The 18830-nt window shown below is 56.3% G+C and overlaps 2 protein-coding genes across 5 annotated transcripts in view; one reads left to right on the top strand and one right to left on the bottom strand.

Annotated features, from left to right (window-relative positions):
• The first annotated feature begins 934 nt into the window (after positions 1-934).
• Positions 935-13174, top strand: CSRNP1 (cysteine and serine rich nuclear protein 1). 2 transcript variants are annotated; one of them, XM_004277845.3, is made up of 5 exons: positions 935-1136; positions 7518-7769; positions 9843-10102; positions 10607-10921; positions 11017-13174. In XM_004277845.3, the coding sequence occupies exons 2-5, from the start codon at positions 7556-7558 to the stop codon at positions 11995-11997; spliced, it is 1770 nt and encodes a 589-aa protein (XP_004277893.1). In that variant the 5' UTR covers positions 935-1136; positions 7518-7555; the 3' UTR covers positions 11998-13174. The 2 variants fall into 2 exon arrangements, with proteins under 2 accessions (XP_004277893.1, XP_033257851.1); XM_033401960.2 differs by lacking the exon at positions 935-1136 and adding an exon at positions 1143-6658.
• Positions 13175-14502: 1328 nt separating this feature from the next.
• TTC21A (tetratricopeptide repeat domain 21A) overlaps positions 14503-18830 on the bottom strand; it is a 31085-nt gene continuing 26757 nt past the window's right edge. Inside the window, exons 23-30 of one of the 3 annotated variants that reach the window (XM_033401957.2) lie at positions 18055-18205; positions 17666-17827; positions 17328-17508; positions 17019-17243; positions 16445-16565; positions 16219-16286; positions 16035-16133; positions 14503-15264 (exon numbers count right to left, since the gene is read on the bottom strand). In XM_033401957.2, the coding sequence (XP_033257848.1) occupies positions 16056-16133; positions 16219-16286; positions 16445-16565; positions 17019-17243; positions 17328-17508; positions 17666-17827; positions 18055-18205 (986 nt within the window). In that variant the 3' untranslated portion in view covers positions 14503-15264; positions 16035-16055. The other 2 variants (XM_049693603.1, XM_049693602.1) reach the window with 2 other exon arrangements.

Below are 18830 nucleotides of genomic sequence, written 5' to 3'. Positions count from 1 at the left end.
CACGCGTGGTGGGTAGGATCTGACCAGCGCTTGGGAAGAGGGGAGGAGGGTGGGTTCCTGGGCCAGAACTCGCTGCCGGGGCATGCACACACTTTCCCCGGCGCAGTAATACTGGGAGAGTTGGCCCCTACCCAGGAAAGGCCTTGGCGGGAGCAGAGCGGGCAGTGGGCCATTTTAAGTGGCCAGGGTTTGGCTGAGAAGAAACCAGCCTTTTTTTTTTTTCTTCTTTTTTAAGAGAGGGATCGGGTGGCGGTGGGGATGGGGATAAGCTGGTTATAGGAACCCCTAGCTCAGGGCTTCTGCAGAGTCTCTGGCCCATGGGCAGAGGTGAAGGTCGGGACCAAGGATGACCTTGTCTCCCAACCCCCTATCTCTACTCCCATCCCCCACCCGTTTCATCCCCAGAGTATACTTTCCAGGCGATCTGGGGGTGAGGGGTAGGAAGGGGGCAGAGGAGGGAACGTTTGATGGGATTATAGTAAACTGCCTCGGGCTCGGTGGCGGTTAGGGCGTGTAGGAGGCCTGGGCTCTGCCACCGCCGGGTGGCCTGACGGACGCTCCGCGCTGCTCCGGGCCTCAGTGTACCGATCTGTAAACGGGGGCCGCGAGCAGAGGTGGGGATCTTCCCGACCTGCTCGGCCTGCCGGGAGTGTCAGAGACTCCCGGAACGCATGCGGGAGAGGGCCCGGGGTAGGGCGGCGAAGGGGCGCGGGAGAGGCTGGGGGCCGAGAGCGCCCGCGGCGCTGGCGCGGGGCCAGAGTCCACAGGGAGGCCCGCGGCCGCTAAGTTGGCTCGGGCCGGGAGGTGCGGTGCCTCCGGGGCGGGGGGGGCGGTGCCACGGGGCGGGGCTGGGCGGGGCGGCGGGCGGGAGGCCCGGCGTGCGTCAGCGCCGTGAGCCCCGGAGTTTTCCACTGACGAGGAGGGCGGAGCTGCGGGCGGGGCCGGGCGCAGCCACTCTCCCGCCGTCGCCGCCGCTGCCGGACGCGCAGAGCGAGGGGCTGCTGGGCCGACGGCTGCCCACCGAGCTAGCGAGCGAGCGAGCGAGCGAGCGAGCGAGCGCGGGGTCGCAGCGCAGGGGGCGTTCCCGGCCAGGACGAGGGTCGCGGCGTTGCCCTTGGCGAGCGTCCGGATCGCAGGTCAGCACCGTGGGCTCCGGGCCGGGCGACGGGACCTTGAGGAGGGGGTGTCCCGCACGGGACGCGCTGCTTCCCGGACCCTGCCGTTTGCCCCCCGCCACTTTGAGCGGGTGCCAGGGCGGGGACAGCCCGGCCGCGGACGGCGCGCCACGGCCGGAGTCCGGGTCGGGAAACCGGGAGGCGACAGTCTCAGGTTGTCCGCTCCCCCTCCCCGCCCCGCCGCCGGGACCCCAAGAGGTCCCGGCGCCCCGAGCGCGGGGCGGGTGGCTGCCCCGTGGTTGCGCGCTGGCGGCGGGCTGGCCACGGGCGCGCGTCCGCGGGTGAGTTCCCTTTTGACCCAGTTGCCTGAGAACTTTTCAGAAGTTCCTCGCGTGGCCGGAGCAGGTGACATTTGTCGCCTTCCTCCTCGGGCTCCCCCCGGGGGCGGGTGCCGGGGCTGCGGCGAGTGCCCGGCGTCTGTCAGGGAGGGAGTGGAGGAGTGAGAGTGGAGTGAGACTCCGTGAGTCACGGACCCCGGGAGGGAGGGAGGAGGAGGGATTGTGTCGTACGCTCACCTGTTTGTCAGTCACCGTCACACGCAGAGGCCACCGCTGTGAGTCATGGGTGCAGCTACACCGGCCACCCGCGGGCACATGTAGGCTTCCCCCACGCACGGCTCCCTCCCCAGCACGTACTTCCTACAGGTCCTCAGTTTCCCCTCCCGGGGGCCCTTACACCGGCACGGCACTGTTGAGATGCCCACACTACAGCAGCCGTCACACACTTAGTCACTCCTGCTCCCTGGCACAGTCACACACAGCCCACACTCCTGACACAAGGGGGTCCCTCCCGGGCTCCACTGCCCACTCGACACCTCCACTCAGATGTCTCACAGTCCTCTAGAGCGGAACTCATAGCTTACCCCCAAATCCTCATCATCACTGCCTTCTTTGGTCCCCACCTCCAGAGGTCACCGGGTTCCCTTCCCCTTTCTCCTAAGCCTTTGGCCTGTCATCTCTCACCTAGCTCTGGCAGCTTGGTCCAACCGGTCACACCCCCTTCTGTCCCTTGCTGAGCCATCTTTTTAAAATGCAAATCTGGTATTGTCACTCCCTACTTCAACCCTTCTGTGGCTTCCTGTGCCCTCAGGCTAAAGCCTGCCCTGTCAGCCCTGGCTCCCTGGCTCCTGAAGCCCCCTCCCAGGCCGTCCCTTCCCCCTCATCTCTCTGCCTCTTCCTCTTCAAGTCCCTCCCGCTTCCTGTGCTCCCCTCTCTCTCTGGAGCTTTTCCTACATCCCATCCTTTACTCCAAGAGATCTGTCTTCACCCCCAGCTGTACCCCTCCCACCCTCCATCCTACCACCCAGCACGGTTTGTAACCCATTATACTCCTCCCCACTAAACTCAAAACTTCAAGGGGGCAGCACTGGTCTGTGTCTTGCTCCCTGTATGCCCAGGTGTGTGACACAGTGCTTGGCATGTCTTAGGCGCTCCATAAATATTTGTTGAAGGAATGAATGAATGAGAGTGAAGGGGGCCTTGCTTAGGTGGAAGAAGCAGTCTCTGTCAGGTGCAGTTTCCTTTCTGCAGGAGCAATTGCCTCATGTAGCCAGCAAACGTTTGGCACCTCCCCAGTGCCAGGCCCTGGAGGCCAAGGCTGAGGAACTGTCCCCTCTCCCGGGGATCACTTTTGGAGGGATGGGTGGGGGAGGGGGGTGCCAAGGCTCCCTGCCTGCCCTCTCTGGGCTGCCTTGGCTGCCTTTCTAGCCAGTCCCCATGGGGGCCTGAGGTGCTCAGAGGTGCTCTCTCCTTCTGCCAGTAAGTAGTTCCTGAGGATCCGAGGTCATCTGACCCCAGGTACTGGGGGAAGCTGGCCTGGCCTGGCCAAGGCCTGGGGCTCTGAGGTTAAAGGACATTCTTCAAATTCCTGAAGGAGGGTGGAGGCAGCTGAAGGTTCCCCCTTCTCAATACCAGCTCTCACTGGGGGCCAGGGCATTGGGACAGCTGTGGTCGAAGAGGAGTTGGTGTGACTTTTCAGAGGCCTGGGGATTCCTGCCCCCAAACAGCCTTTGTTTGCCTGGTATCCAGGGTGAGGTGGCCTTCCCTTGGCTCACATGGTGTGGCCTGAGTGTGTAGATAGTTGTGGCTAGTAGGGTGGGGAGGCGCCCCTCCTCCTCCTGGGCTGTCAGCTTCTGTGGGTGGTGACGGCAGGACGGCCTGCTTCTCAGGGCCCAGGCAGATCCCGGAAGAAGCCTGGTTCTCTTCGATTCGGGGCCTGTCTCCGGGGCTCCTTGGGGGTGTGGTATTTCTGTCTGAGCAGGCTCCTGGGAATTGCTTTTCCTTCCTCCAGGACCCTCGGAGGGGGCTGTGCTCACCCTGGGAACCGTGCCACGGTCAGGATCTTGATTCCTGGGTAGCTGCTGAGGGCCCCTCCCCCACCCTCTGACTCACTGTCTGACACTTTTCTTGGACTCTTTCACTATCTTTCATTCCTTTTCTGACTTGGCCTCTCCTGTCTCTGGCTGAGTCTTTTTGTCTCATCTGCCTCTGCCTCTCTCAGCCTCTGGATCCCTAGGTCGGGTGGCGGAGCACAAGAGCCAGGGGCTCTTCCTCCTCCCCAGTGTCAGGGAGGAGATGATTTCCCATTTCCAGGTCTGCAGATTTTGCTGGGTGCTCATCATTAGAACCTGCACCACGGGCTGTAGCTTTCCTGTGTCCCCGTTTCCCTGTCTGCAGCCTTGGAGTTTATAACCCCCTCACCTTAAGCTCCCAGTCTGTAGACATCCCTGAGGCAGAGCCAGGGTGTCTGGCTTGAACCTGCTTCCTTAACACTCCTTCTATTTGTTTACTCTTGGGGAACCTCCTGAGATGCCTGTGTTGGCACCTGCCTGCAGCCTGAGCTTCCTTTTCCTGCTCTCAGAGCTACCCCCTTCTGGGTGCTATTCTTGCTCAAACCCTCAGGCACAGGTTGGGGGATGGGCACATCCTCCCCTCCAACTAACTGTGACAGGAGCAGGAGGAGGGCACACTGACCAGCGGGCCCCCGTGACCTCATGTGCCTAAATTGTTTCTCTGTGTATACCTGATCTGCAGCGTCAGCTGCCTACCTCTGATGGTCCTCAGGAGGCTTCTCTGTGCCAGACTCTATTCCAGGCACAGGCACAGTGCCGATCAGGCCGAGAGGCCTTCAGCCTGGCATGAGGGAGATGAGCAGTGAGGCCATTGCAGGAAGGGGCCGTAAGGGCTGCGATGGGGGAATCCCAGAGCCCACGGGAGCCCAGAGAGTCATGTAGTGGGGAGGAGTGAGGGTTTCAGGGAGGCCTTCTTGGAGATGACTTCTAAAAGGGAGTGAGGCTGGGTTCCAGCTTGTGCAAAGGCCAGGAGGTGAGCAGGTCATGGCCATTTGGGCAACTGCAAGTTCAGCTGGAGTATAAAGTGAGGGGGCTGGGGAGAGTCTTGCATGATGAATCTGGAGGGGAGGCAGCAGCCAGGCCTTTATCAGCCTCTTTGTGGACTTGTGGAATTGTGGACTTGATCCTAAGGGCTCCCCTTAGGGAATGATTTTCTGCATGGGGGTGGCAGTAGATAAACACGCGGTTTAATAAGATCACTCTAGCTGTAGGGTAAAGAGTGGCTGCGGGCAGAGGGCAGAAACAGAGGCAGGGGACATGGGTAGTAGCAGTGGAACAGAGAGATAGGGGTAACAGACTTACAGAATTGAAGGTGACATACGTAAAATGCACAAAGTATATGAATCTTATGTGTACAGTGAGATGTTTTAGACACTCATGGAACCACCACCCAGATCAACATAGAATATTTCTAGACACCCCCCCCCCCCCCCCCCCCCCGCCGCCCGCCGGGAAAATTCCCTCATGACTGTCCCCAGTGCATGCCCTTCCCACTTGCTGGATAACCACGATTCTGAACTGTATCATCACTGATTGGGTTTGCCTTTTCTTGAACTTCATTCACATGTAATCTTGTGTCTGGCTTCCGTCACTCAACATGGTATCAGTGAGATCCATCTGTATTGTGTGTATCCAGGAGCTCTTTCTTTTTTTCTCAGTGTAGAATGACACATTCACCAAGCATTTACCACTGTTCTAAGAACCTGGCATGTAATGATTCACATAAACTTCCCATCCCTGTGAGGTTGTAAGACAAAGAATTGAAGACACAGAGAAGTTAAGGAACTTGCCCAGGGTCACCCAGCCAACTGATAGCCAAGACAGGGTTCGAATGTAAGCAGTCTGGTTCTGGAGCCAAGGTTTTCTTAACACTATGCTGGGTGGCCTCCGTGATACCTACCAAGTCTGTGCCTGGCCTTGTGTGGCTTAAATGAGCTAATGTGTACTTCCAGGACTGGGTGACTGGATGTGGATGGAGGGAGACAGGAAGGAGTTGAGGATGACTGCAGGTTTCTGGCTTGAGTAAGTGGGTGGGTGGCAGTGCTGTTACTAAGATAGGGAACACAGGAAGAGGAACAGATGGCATGGGGGGTGGGGAACAGAGACAAGGGGTTCGATTTGGGGCCTGCAGAATTTTGTTTCTAAGGGATGGCCAGGCAGAGAGACCAAGTGAGCCTTTGGTTCGGGGGAATCTCAGGCTTAGGTGTGTGATTAGGACAGCATTCAGCACCCTGTAGACAGCATCTGGAGTTTGGGAAAGGATGGGGTCTCCCAACAGGATTGTGGTGGGGACAAGATGCGTGGGTTGTGGTTTGTCCTTGTGTGTTTCTGTGTCTGGGTGCCTCTGTGCTCTGTCTGCTTGTGTAAATGTGTGTGTATGCCTGCCTCTGGGCCATGAGTTCCCGCATCTCCTGTGAGAGCCTTCAGGTCAGCTGAGAGCTGGGTTGTGTTTGTTTGTGGTTTGACCCTGGGGGGTGGGGGCTGGTGCCAAGCCTGAGAAACTGTTTGCTGAGAAGCCCCCGGAAACACCTGTGCGTCCTCCTTCCCTGGGACCGTTGTTGTTGGAGGGTTGGCAAGTCGGGGAGCTTCTCTTGCTGCTCATGTGCCTGTGGGGAGAGGCTGCCCCTGGGATGAATTTCATCTAGCAAGTTGGTTGACGGCATACTGCCTGGGTCTGGGATCCACAGACTTTGTGGAAGGCTAGGCAAACGGGGATAGGGGTGTTTAGAAAGGACACCTGAGTAGGGGAGATCGCCAGCCTTCTGGTTGGTTTTTCCTGTTCACTCTCATTTCCTGTGATGGCAGTGGGGGAGGGGCTCCCCAGCACTGGGGCCTCTGCATCGTTTCCCCTTCCTCCTGGTGAGAGGCACAGAGAGACAAGGTAGCTGGGCTCAGCCCTAAGGGCCGAGTCCTTTGGGGATTCCCAAGCAGTGGAAGGGGTTGTTATTTGCTGCAGCATTTAAGGGAAGGAGCCCCAAGTGCCCTCCACTCGGTTGAGGCCAGCCAAGCTGTGGGAATCTCTGGTTGCACTCCTGTGGAGGGCTGAGACCCTTAAAGGGGAGACACAGCGAGCAGTGTATCCTGGGGTGCTCCAAGTCACCCAGCTACGGACGGGAGAGCGTCGTCTTGGCCGGTCAGTTTTACTAGAAGAGGGTTTTTTTTTTTTAAGGGGAGAAAAGAATTTCCCTAGGAAGTTATTTCAAACAAACAGGGTTAGATATTGGAGTGGAAGGCAAGATGAAGGTGAATTTTGAAGATCAAATAGGAGATGCTAAAGAGACACAAAGCCCAGGTGGCTCTGGCCCCAGTCAGGCCTGGAGGCCGGGGACTTCTCTTGTGGGCGGGGGTTTCTAAGGGAGAGTCCGAGCAGCTCCATCACAGGGAAGTTGGACGCTGGAAATCGGGGCTGGTGTCAAAGCCACGCTGTTCCCTGAGTCCTGGTCAGCCTGGCCCCTAACGAGGGCCCGTTGCTGGGGTGTGCGGGTGGCGTGTCTGTGGGTGTGCTAGGGGCAGGAGGAGGAGGAGGAAGAGCCACTGTACGAGGGCCGTGCAGGCTGTCGGCGTGCGCCCAGCCTCACACACACAAAGGCACACAGATGCAGCTGTGTGAATCACCCAGCCAGTGAGTCAGCCCCAGGATTCCTGCCGGGGAATGAGCGTGGCCAGGCTGAGGTCTGTCGGTCCATCTGTCGGTCTGGCGTGTGCGTGCGTGTAGGTGGGTTACAGGAGGTAGAGGGGAAGGTGCCCGGTGCTGTCCCAGGAGGGCTTTGGGGCAGAGGTGGCGGGAGTCTGTAAGGGCCAGGACGAGGGTTTGGATCTCAGTGCTCCGTCTGGTGCAAAGAAGCCAACTAGAGATGTGGCCCTGGCACGTAGGGCTCCTCGGGGAGGGCCTGGGTTGCCTTGGAGGGTGGGTGGGAGAGGTGATGACCAGGGCTGGGTGCCCACCTCCGCCCTCAGGCCTGCCATCTAGAACTTTCCCCTTCCTGTTCCAGGCTGTCTGTGCCCAGACCCCAGAGTACCCCTCACCACCATGACTGGGCTGCTGAAGAGGAAGTTCGACCAGTTGGATGAGGACTCCTCCTCACTCTGCTCGTCCTCCTCCTCTTTGTCCTCCTCGGGCCGCCACTCTCCCTCCTGCTCCCCGAGCTCTTCGGCCTCCCCGTCTTGGGACTCGGATGAGGAAGGCCCCTGGGATCAGATGCCCTTGCCTGACCGCAACTTCTGTGGCCCCCGAAGTTTCACCCGTGAGTCCCTTCACCCTGGGAACGCATTACACCCCTCTTTCCTTCCTGAAGATGAAATTGGGGGGCCCTGATGAAGTCGTTCTGGCCTCTGGAGGTCGTGTCCCCATGGCTTTAGCTTCCCTACTTGACTCCCCACCTCATCCACTTCCTGTCCTACAGGGGTCACTCGGGAATGCCCCCTGTCCAGAGGCACTTGGGTCCAGCTGCATTCACCTTTAACCTTGGGACTCTCCAGCTTATAAGTCATCATGTTCAGGGCAGGGCTCCTCAGTGGCCCTGGGGCCTTCCCGCCCAGCTCTGTCCCTCAGTTCCTGTTTTGTTTCTCCAGCTGGCTCCCTATCCTCTACCAGCTGAACTGCCCGAGTCCCACACTCCACGCTTCTGTGCTGAGGGGCCTGTCAGGCTGGTCCCTCGCCTAGCAAAATGCTGTTTGGCTTTGCCTGAACGCAGTGAAAAGGTTTTTTCCCAGTTATTTTTTCAAGCTTGCGTAAGTCTGATTCCAAACTGACAAAGATGGCCCTAGAGCAGTGTTTCTCAACCTTATTTTTCATTATTGCACCCCAAACCCCAAGGAGCCCATTGAGACATTTTCTCCCTGATCCTCCCCACCATGATGTCTTAATACCACAGATATGTCTATTTATGTACTATATGCATATCTGTACATTATACATGAGAAAGTGTAATTTTTACTAGATAGAATCTAACAGTATATTAACTGACTAAACTACTATGGGTTTACTTTGGAAATACAAGGGTGGTTTAATACTATAAAATCTAATCAATATAGTTTACCAAACGACTATGTCAGAGGAGGAAAAATATAAGAGCCGCTGTAGATACTGAAAGAATATTTGATAACATGTAATATTCCTTCCAGATAAGACCCTCTGTATGATAAGAATAAGTAAATTCTACCTTAAATGATAAAAAAAATATGTCTCAACCTAAAACCTGGCATTACAATTAATGAGAAAATACTGGAAGCAGTCCCACTTAGTCAGGAACAAGATGAGGACACTGTCTGTCACCACTGTTAGTTGACATTGTTCAGGAAGTGCTAGACAATTCAGTTAGCAAAGAGAATGAGAAATATACTGGATTGGGACAGGCAAAATTGCCATGATTTGCAGGTGTTCGACTACATGATAAATTCAAGAATATGTATACAGAAAACCTATTAGAAGGGAATTCCCTCAGGTAGCTGGGTACAAAATTAATATATTAAGTTTAAATATATGGAATTGCTAAGATTTGATTATTTCATGGTAACTTCTTATGGTTCAACCTAATAAAAATCAATAATATACCAATATATATATTGAATATGCCAATACATAGCTTACTAATCAACATACTTAATAACTTATAAAGGGTAGACCTTTCTAAGCTTGTTGCAAAATACAGAAGCTATAAAGGAAGAGCTCAATATACTTTTGATTATATAAACCTTAGAAATTATTTCGTAAAAGCCCACAAGCAAAAATAAAGGACTAGCAGAAACTAACACAACATTGTAAAGCAACTATACTCCAATAAAGATGTTAAAAAAAAGGACTAAAATATTTGCACAGATAGGTTAGATGATTAATGTCTAATATTGAGTATATATAAAAAGCTCCTACAAATAAATTTTTTAAGAACTATAGAGGGACTTCCCTGGTGGCCCAGTGGTTAAGACTCCGTGCTTCCACTGCAGGGGGCACGGGTTCCATCCCTGGTCAGGAAACTAAGATCCCGCATGCCGCATGGCACTCACCGCCCCCCCACTGAAAAAAAAAAAAAAAAAAGAACTATAGAAAACTGTGCAGGGGAACTGTAAATGGCTACTAAAGATGGGAAAGATATTTACTGCTCTCATTTGGACTGGTAAATAACAATGAGCCAGTGTTGACATAGGGTGATGTTGCATTTCACCAGCTCCAGTCTCGGCCAGGCCGGCTCCTAGGCTCAGATCCATGTCTTTTTTGGGGTGTGAGGGGTGTGAGGAGAGAGGGTTCAGCATCACCTCCTGGGGGTTAGGCCCTGCCTCACAGAGAACTAATGCCCGCCCCTCCCCTGCCTGCCTTCCAGCCCTGTCCATCCTGAAGCGGACCCCCCGGAAGCGCCCAGGCCGGGTAGCCTTCGATGGCATCACTGTCTTCTACTTCCCTCGGTGCCAGGGCTTCACCAGTGTGCCCAGCCGCGGCGGCTGCACCCTGGGTATGGCCTCCCGCCACAGTGCCTACCGCCGCTTCTCCCTGGCCGAGTTTACGCAGGAGCAAGCCCGGGCACGGCAAGAGAAGCTGCGCCTACGCTTGAAGGAGGAGAAGCTGGAGGCGCTGAGATGGAAGGTGGGGAGACCCTCTGCATGGCCCTCGCCCTAGGAGTTGCTCTGAAGTCCTAGCCTTGGGGGGACAGGTGTCAGGGTGGATGCCGATTTGCTTGTTGTGTTTGTGGGAGGCCTGTGGGGCTGTGATTGGCCTGATCAGGGTTTGCTGCCAAATTATCTGCAGGCAGATGGGTATAGAAGGTCTCCTGTTTGCTGCAGGGCTGGGGACGTGGTGCCTGAATATGCCTGACCTCACTGGGAAGGGGGAGTGGATGGGACACCGGGGGTCGGTGTATCTGTCTGGGGGAGGGGGTTTGTCCACGGACTGGGGAATAACATGAATACGAAACCTGTTTGCAAACGCCCTAAGGGTATTTTCTTGGCTGTTCCATTCACTATGGCATCCACAGTGCCCAGCCCAGAGAGAGTAAGCACGTGGCAGGGGGGTATTTATCAAGTGACCGATGCTGCCAGAAACTGCATCCGTGTCTGCCTCTCACGTCCCTCCTCTCTTCTCTGGACACAGCTTTCGGAGGCCGGGATACCCAAGACGGAGGCCAGCCTGCCGCTTACAGTGGACACCATAGATGATGCCTCTGTGGAGGAGGATTTGGCAGTGGCCGTGGCAGGTGGCCAGTTGGAGGAAATGACCTTCCTCCAGCCCTACCCAGCCCGGAAGCGGCGGGCTCTGCTGCGGGCCTCGGGCGTGCGGAGGATCGATCGTGAGGAGAAGCGAGAGCTGCAGGCCCTGCGCCAGTCCCGGGAGGACTGTGGCTGTCGCTGTGACAGGGTCTGTGACCCTGAGACCTGCAGCTGTAGCCTGGCGGGCATCAAGTGCCAGGTACGGGAGCCAGGCGGGGCTGGGAAGGCGAGCCTGAGTCAGGGCCTTCTCCGGGCTCCGCCGGATCCTCACCTGCACCTCTGCTTTCTTTGCAGATGGACCACACAGCGTTCCCCTGTGGTTGCTGCAGAGAGGGCTGTGAGAACCCTAAGGGCCGTGTGGAATTTAATCAGGCGCGAGTTCAGACCCATTTCATTCACACGCTCACCCGCCTGCAGCTGGAGCAGGGGGCCGAGAGCCTTGGGGAGCTGGAGGCCCCGGCCCAGGGTGCCGCATTTAGCCCCAGCGAGCAGGTCCTGGCCCCCACGTTCCCACTGGCCAAGCCCCCCGTGAGCAGCGAGCTGGGAGACAACAGCTGCAGCAGCGACATGACCGATTCGTCCACAGCATCGAGCAGCAGCGAGGCACCCAGTGGCTCTGCCCACCCGGCCCTGCCCGGCCCCGGCTTCCAGCCCGGAGTGGACGATGACAGCCTGGCTCGGATACTGAGCTTCAGTGACTCTGACCTGGGTGGAGAGGGGGAGGAGGAGGAGGAAGGGGGTGTGGGCAGCCTGGACAACCTCAGCTGCTTCCACCCAGCTGACATCTTTGGTACCGGTGACCCCACTGGCCTGGCCAGCTGGACCCACAGCTATTCCAGCTCCAGCCTCGCGTCAGGCATCCTGGATGAAAACGCCAACCTGGATGCCAGCTGCCTCCTCAATAGTGGCCTTGAAAGCTTGGGGGAAGGCAGCCTCCCCGGCCCCCCGGTGCCAGCCATCACGGATGCCGGCCAGAGCAGCTCAGTGGACCTGAGCTTGTCCTCCTGTGACTCCTTCAAGCTGCTCCAGGCCCTGCCAGACTACAGTCTGGGGCCCCACTACACCTCCCAAAAGGTGTCTGATAGCCTGGACAACCTCGAGGTGGCCCACTTCGCCCTGCCTGCCTTTTCTCCCCCTGGGGACGCCAGCACGTGCTTCCTGGAGTCCATCATGGGCTTGTCTGAGCCAGCCGCCGAGGCCCTGGCTCCCTTCATGGACGGCCAGTTGTTTGAGGACACTGCCCCAGCGTCGCTGGTGGAGCCTGTGTCTGTGTGAGGGTTAGGGTGCCTTTTCCCGGCCCCAAGAGCCCTGTTGCTGCTTCGTTGTAATTGGGGGCTCCCTGAGGTCTGCCTGTATGTAACGGTCTCCCATTGGCTGGCTCCCATGTGGGCACTCCTAATTTTCATGCAACACTCTGGATTTATTTATTTATTTTTGTAACCTTCTGTGCTGAAGCGGGACCGGGGGGCACTTCCCCTTTCAGCCGCCTGGTCCCCCATATGCCCGCACCCTCTCTTCCACTTCCATGGCCATGCCAGGAGCAGGAAGAAATGTGGCTCCCCTGGAGCTTTGCAGACTCCTTTTCGGTCTTGTATGATGTTCCTAAGCCCAAAGACAGCCACACAGGGCTGAAATCAGCCACTTCTTAAGGCTTCTTCTGCCACCCTGAGCCCTAGACTCATGGGTGGCTGAATCCTCTGGACTGTGAAGACTATAATTTATTTCCATAATTTATTTGGAGACTAGGTGGCTGGCAGGCAATGCTAGGGTTGGGGTGGGGCACAGACCCCTGCGAGTCCCTTTGCCTTTTAGTCCTGCAGCCCTGCCCTTGCCGGGGCTTTGCTGTAGACCAGGCATGGATTTGAGCCCTCTGTCTAATGTGGCAGCTGCCCTGCTCCGGCTGGCTGAGCAAGCCGGAGCTGGCCTGGGACAGCATCTGGGCAGGGGGAGGGGCTGGGCTGACCAACCGTGACCAAAACCCTCTTCTGCCCCACGCAGCCCCCTCTCCTTCCTGTCCTCTGCCCCATCTTCCCCCTCCCCAAAGGCTGCAGCTTTTATTCCAAGCCCATCAATGTAGGAGGGGGAAGCAGGAGGCCCAGAGAGGGCAAGGGGCTGCCCCAGGGCCTGTAGCACGCCCCTGACCACTCAGGGCTTTCCAGGCACGCACTCCAGCCTGGTCCACCTGCCTGTACCCTAAGGCCAGTTGGCCAGGGGCGAGGGGTGGCTCCTTATGGCTTTCATGCCCTTTGTTTGCAGATGTTGAATTTCGCATCATAGTTTCTATATTGTCCCTGAGTATTAGAACTGTAATTTATTCATTTTTCTGTGTCTGTGCCAAGAAGCCCAGGCTCTGGGCCTGCCCTCTTGCCTAGGAGGCCTTGCCAGCCTGCGAGCTTGTGGGAACACCTTGTACCTGAGCTTACAGGTACCAATAAAGAGGCTCTATTTTTCAGTGTGGTCTGTGTTTGTGGATCTGGGAGCACATTTGTGGGACCAGGAGCACAGGTACACCCTCAGGTGGCAGGGAGGAGGGAGGGGGAGGGGGAGGCAGGCCCTGCTGGGCAGTATGGACATTGAGGCTGTGTTGGGGATAGAAGTGGGGGACACTGGGCCTCTTTCCATGCCAGCCAGGCAACTCAGAGACAGGAAGCCAGTGAGAAGAGGCTGGCCGGGCCGATGGAGCAGTTTTCCCCTTGGATGAAGCCATCTCCAGTGGTCACCTGGATGGTGGTGGGGAGCAGCAGGGCAGTCTTCTGGGACAGGGCTGTCTGTGTGGGATGGGTGTGGGCTTACTTCTTCCCACTCACCCGTACTGAGCTGGGGCCTGGCCTCGAGGGTGAAGCGGGCAGTGGGATGTGGCTGGTGCAGGCCTTATGTGGGACTGAGTGGCTGAGGTCCTTGGGGACCTGAGCACCAGAAGCTGCAGAACCTCATCCATCTGCACCAGCCAGACCTGTCTGACCTGTCCCTGGCAGCTTGGGCCAAAGGCCAGAAGAGCAGGCTGCACCCTGCCCCAGGAGGCCCCAGTCTGGGGGCCTGAGGAGCAAGGTTGACCTCCCCTCTAGGAATAATAATGATTTATACAAATGCTAGGAGGGGTCACCAAAAAGACCTGACTTGGGTCTCCCTTTTCTTGCTCTAATTCTCTGCCTATGCTGGGAACGCCTTATTTCCTCTCTATGGCTTACTGGTTAAGAGCACAGACCCAGAGTCCCAGGGTTTGAATCCCAGCTCTTATACTAACTAGTGAGGTGACTTATGCAAATTACTTCCCCTCTCTGTGCCTGGGTGTCCCCCGTATTGTCCAAATAATAACACTGCTTACCTCACAAGCTTGCTCAGTTATACGCACCCAGTGCTCAGAGGAGTGCCTGGAACATGTAAGCCTCGGGTGCGTGTCTGACTTCCCATTCTGTTTTCATGTGTCTGCTCTATTTCTGTATGTTTTATCCTCTTTTTTTGCCAGTTCTGTCACCCTTTAGGTATCTATCGCTTGCCTCAGGATATGTGTAGACATAGTCACGTGGTCATGTCGTCAGTGGAGTGGCCGTTAGAGAACTCATGGCTTGGAGTCCGGGCTATGGTGGGGCCACCTGTCCCTGGTACCAGCTTAGGCAGGGACAGCCAGGTCTTAGGCATCTCAGGGTGGAGTATTCTGGTGCATCAAGTTGTCTCGTGGCCCCTCTCACTGATCCCTGGGAGCCCTATTGTAGAGATTGCTCCAGCACGCATGATCCAAAACCTGGGTCTCTCCAAGGGTCCTGAGGCTCTGCTCTGGCCAGCCTGGGGGTCTGGGTGGCAGCCCCCGACAGCTCCAATACTCTGGCTGGAAGCCCCTGCAGGCTCCTATCCCGTGGCCACAGCCCATGGCTGGACTGAGCCTACCCACTCCCCATCTAGGGCCCCAGGGTCACTTGGGTTTTTTCCTCAACATAATTCACCCCAAGAAACTAGGTTGTAAAGCAGGTCATAATAAAGGCAGCTGGCTTCCCATAGGAAGGATGGTGGTAACCTGGGGAAAACATTCCAGATCACTGACTCATACCAAAAGGCCATGCACAAGATCAGCAATATGTTATAAAGACAAGGCTCGCAGCCATCAGGGATGACTTAGGCTGTTCTAGAAGGGACCTTTACCCGTTCACTGTTCCCAAACCTTAGTCACTGGACAACTTATCTTGAAAACTCTGCCATATCTGCATTCTACTCATACTAAGTATTTTACTTTATATCAATTATATCAATATGCTTAAAAGTTAGAACCATTCTACGTAACAGCACCCGCAAATTCATGAGTTTGTTGTACTATTTTTTCTATAAGGATGATACTTAAACACATAGTTATTAAACTTTCAAATGTTTGCTGTGTATCATTAGCAGGCATTTGTACCATGATTTGGGAACACAGAGATCTAGTCTAATTTCCTGCCACAGATGGGGACACATACCCAGAGGGGAAGGTCACACAGGGAGATTCTAGGCCTCCTGACTCCCAGTTCAGAGTTCCTTCCCCTGAGGTCAGACTGGCCCATTACTGCCATCCTGCAAAACAGGAAGAGAGGTATTGGGAGCACACCAAAGGTGACCTCTGTCACCCTCTTGCCAGTTACAATTAACACTATTCATCTACACAGGGACCCCTGCTTTTGTCCCCTGAGGTGTTAAAAGGGTTCCTCGAGGATGAATTAGTTGGTCACTGTCTTTTACTAAAGATGAAGTAGGAGCTAGTTTTACTTGGGATGTATTTTCCTGCCAGAGGCAAGAGTAATCAGGGTTTGTCCCAAACTGGTAAGGACCAGCAGACGCTGGCTGAAGACTTGGGGAGGGGGAGGCAGAATGCATGGACAGAGTGGGCCTGTTTGGGCCCCTGCCAGGGAGGACGCAGCGGGCAGCTTGGCAGAGAGGAGCAGTTGCTTCTTTAATCCAGGATTCTGGGAACCAGACAGGAGAAGAGAGGCTTGTACGGGCAAACATAAAAATATTAAAATAGCTGTAGGGTGTTTTTTAAGCCACCTCTTTGCTCCCCTTTGGCCTCTGAGAGTCTGGGATAAAAGCGGAGCGCATTAGAAGTTGCCCAGTGAGCTCAGTGGAAGCTAAGCTGGTTGATAACTTTCTTCCCCAGAGCAAAATTGCTTCTTGTGCCTTAAAAACATAAAGCTTTGGGACGTCCCTTAGACCAGATTAGGCATGATTCAAATAAACCACACACAATACAGAAATGGGAAGAATATGTCATTTTCTGACTCTCTTCTCCACTGACCCACTTCCCACCCCCTCCATGAAACTTCTGTAGGTTGATAGTTTCCACCCACCCTGGCTCCCACTGACCACAGCTAGGGCCTCAGAGACCCTTGGGCCTTTTCCAAAATTTCTTCTCTGATTCTGGGGTAGTTGGGGTGCTCCTTGAGGACCTGGGACCGAGAGAGAAAGGGTGTGAAGCACCAGGCAGGGCTCCCCGCCACTGCAGCAAGCCCCCCACCACTGTCGGGGGCTTACATCGTGGCAGACTTCGATGGCCTCCACGAATCTCTTGTCCTTCAAGTAGTTGAAAGCGAGTTTGAAGCCTATCCAGGAGCAGGGAGAATGCAGACAATGGGTGGCAGTCCGACGACCTGAGAACCCCTCCGGTTCCCACAACAGCCAGAACATAGGCCTTGTGTTGCGGGGTGAATTTGTTGGTCCTCCGGCCCAGCACCCACGCACGCCTGCCTGGCTGCCTTACCGCTGGCAGGGTTGGCATGATGGCTGTACTTCCAGGCCAGCTCATAGTTGGTGGCTGCGTCCTTGTACGACTGTTCTCTCTCCATGATGAAGCCCATGTACTCGTAGGCCTTGCAGCAGGACTGAAGGGAAAGCCACATCCCATCCCGGTTGGGGCAAGGGATGGGCGGTGGGTGCATTCACCCAAACCACTCAGGGACTCCAGCAGCACCGCCCACCTTGGCAAGGGGTGAACTGTGTACCCTCTTCTCAGCTGTGCCCACTCTGACAGGACGCCTTCCTCCGCAGCCCTCCTGCCCTGACCTGCAAATGCCCCTCCCGGCCCCACCAAACCCTCCCTGCACGCTGCCCCTCGACCTCATGAACCCTTCCCATCTCTCCTCCCCATTCCACGTTCCCCCCTCCCAGACACTGTGCGCCTCCTCTTGCCTTGCTCCGTGTTCCCATCCTGCTCTGTGGTCCACAGGAACCCTCTTGTCCCGCCTCTTCTCATCTCCTTCCTACCCCCGCATCTCTGCCCCCAAAGCCCATGTGCCCCGACCCCGACCCCGCCCCGACAGCTGTGCGCGCCTTGCCTTGTTGTACTGCATGCAGCGCCGCAGCAGCTCCGAGGCCAGGTCGAACTTGCTGCCCTGGCAGTAGATGTCGGCCAGCAGGAGCCAGCTCTTCTCCAGGTCCTCGGCCTCGGCCAGCGTCCATGGGGCCTTGGCCAGACGCTTCAGCTGCGTGCGTGCTTTGGGGACCTGCTTCAGCAGCGAGTAGGCCTGTGCCATGGCCAGCAGGGCGGGAATGCTGTCCTTCTGTGAGGGTGGGAAGCAGGTGCTGCCTCGCCCCGCCCTCGGCATCCCCCCACCGCCTGTCCACCCAGTGGGCAGCTGGTGCACCTCGGCCTGGGCCATCTCAGTGAAGGTGCCCAGCGCCGCCTCCACGTTAGCCTTCTCCCTGGTGGCCAGCAGGCACAGGCTCTGCAGCAGCCGCAGCTGGGTCTGGCCCCAGGCCGAGTGTGGGTAGAACTCCCGCAGCAGCTTCTCAGCAGTGCGCACGCCGTGCTGCTCCAACTCCTTCCTGTCAGTGGAGCCGTGGGCATCGGATGCCAAGCCAGAGGGCAGAGGGCACTGGCCTGACAGCCTGGCCCTCACCTGGCCTTGACCCAGAGGCCGCGGGCTCTCTCTGCCTTCCCCCAGGTCCCACCCCTGCCCTTGCCGGCCAGCCGGGCCCTCACTTGCTCTCAGTCACCAGGTTCTCGAAAGCCTCTCCACCCACGATCTCATTGTCTGGGTTCAGACAGATTTGCACCATGTAGTAGATGGCGCTCTGGCCCCAAGTGCTGTCCTTGCGCGCTTTGTTTAGGAACTTCAGGGCTTCGTTGGGTTGCCCTATGTGCCTATAGTGGAGGAGAGAAACACCAAGAATCAGACAGGGAAACTGAGGCCCGAGGAGTACAGGGACACACAGGGGTCACTCTGTGAATCTGCACAATGCAGGGGCAGGATCGCTGGTCTCCCTGCTTCCTGATCTGGAAGCTGAATTTCTGCTTCCCTAGCAAACGCCAGCATGTCCGTTAGGGACAACCTCCTGCACATAACTGCCAACACACCCACCCCAACCCACCAGCAGTAGATGCCTCTGCAGTAGTTGAACCCTGGTTCTAAAGGCACCCGGCTGGACACCTTCTTGGCCAATTCAAAGAAGGCAGGGGCGTCCTCAAGTTTGCCACTTCTTCGTAGCAGATCGATTAGTTTGTTCAACACAGGAAAATTGTCTAAAACAAGAGAGCAGAAACCTTCAGGCTGTGATAACCAATAGCTGAATCAGGCAGGGAGAGGCAGGGAGGACCAGGAAACACTACCCGTCTGGGCTGAGCAGGGGCAACCCAGTGGCTCCAGTGTCTCCACTGAGACGCAATAAAGTAGGTACTCTTATTGTTCCCATTTACAGATGAGGAGACTGAGACACAAAGAAGTTAAGTAATCTGCCAAAGGTTACAAAGCTGGTAAACAGAGGACCAGGATTCAGACCTAGACAGTCTGGCTCCAGGACCCGAACTCCAAATAGCTGTGATTGCTGGGTGACTCTGGTGTGGGCCTGGCTGGGGCTCCACCCTGAGCCTCGTGTCTGGCCCCTTCCCCAGCAAGAAGCAGTGGTTTTATGTTGCAGTGAGTGGGAATGGAGCTACACGTCAGGGGAGAATTTCTAGCTACCTCTAGGTGGCTGTGACCTCAAAAGGGGACTTATGTTGAGCCCCAGTGTCTGTGATTTGGGGATAGACAGGCTGTCTTGGGTCCAGTGCCAAACACTGCCCTGCCTGAGACCAGGAACTGGCCCCTTGGACTCGGGAAGGGCCAGCACGTTCCACTGGGCCTTTATCAGTTTCCTGCCTCTCTGGG

This window comes from Orcinus orca, chromosome 10 (assembly GCF_937001465.1).
Source record: "Orcinus orca chromosome 10, mOrcOrc1.1, whole genome shotgun sequence".
NCBI classification, from domain to species: domain Eukaryota; kingdom Metazoa; phylum Chordata; class Mammalia; order Artiodactyla; family Delphinidae; genus Orcinus; species Orcinus orca.
This window is presented reverse-complemented; position numbering and strand designations above follow the sequence as displayed.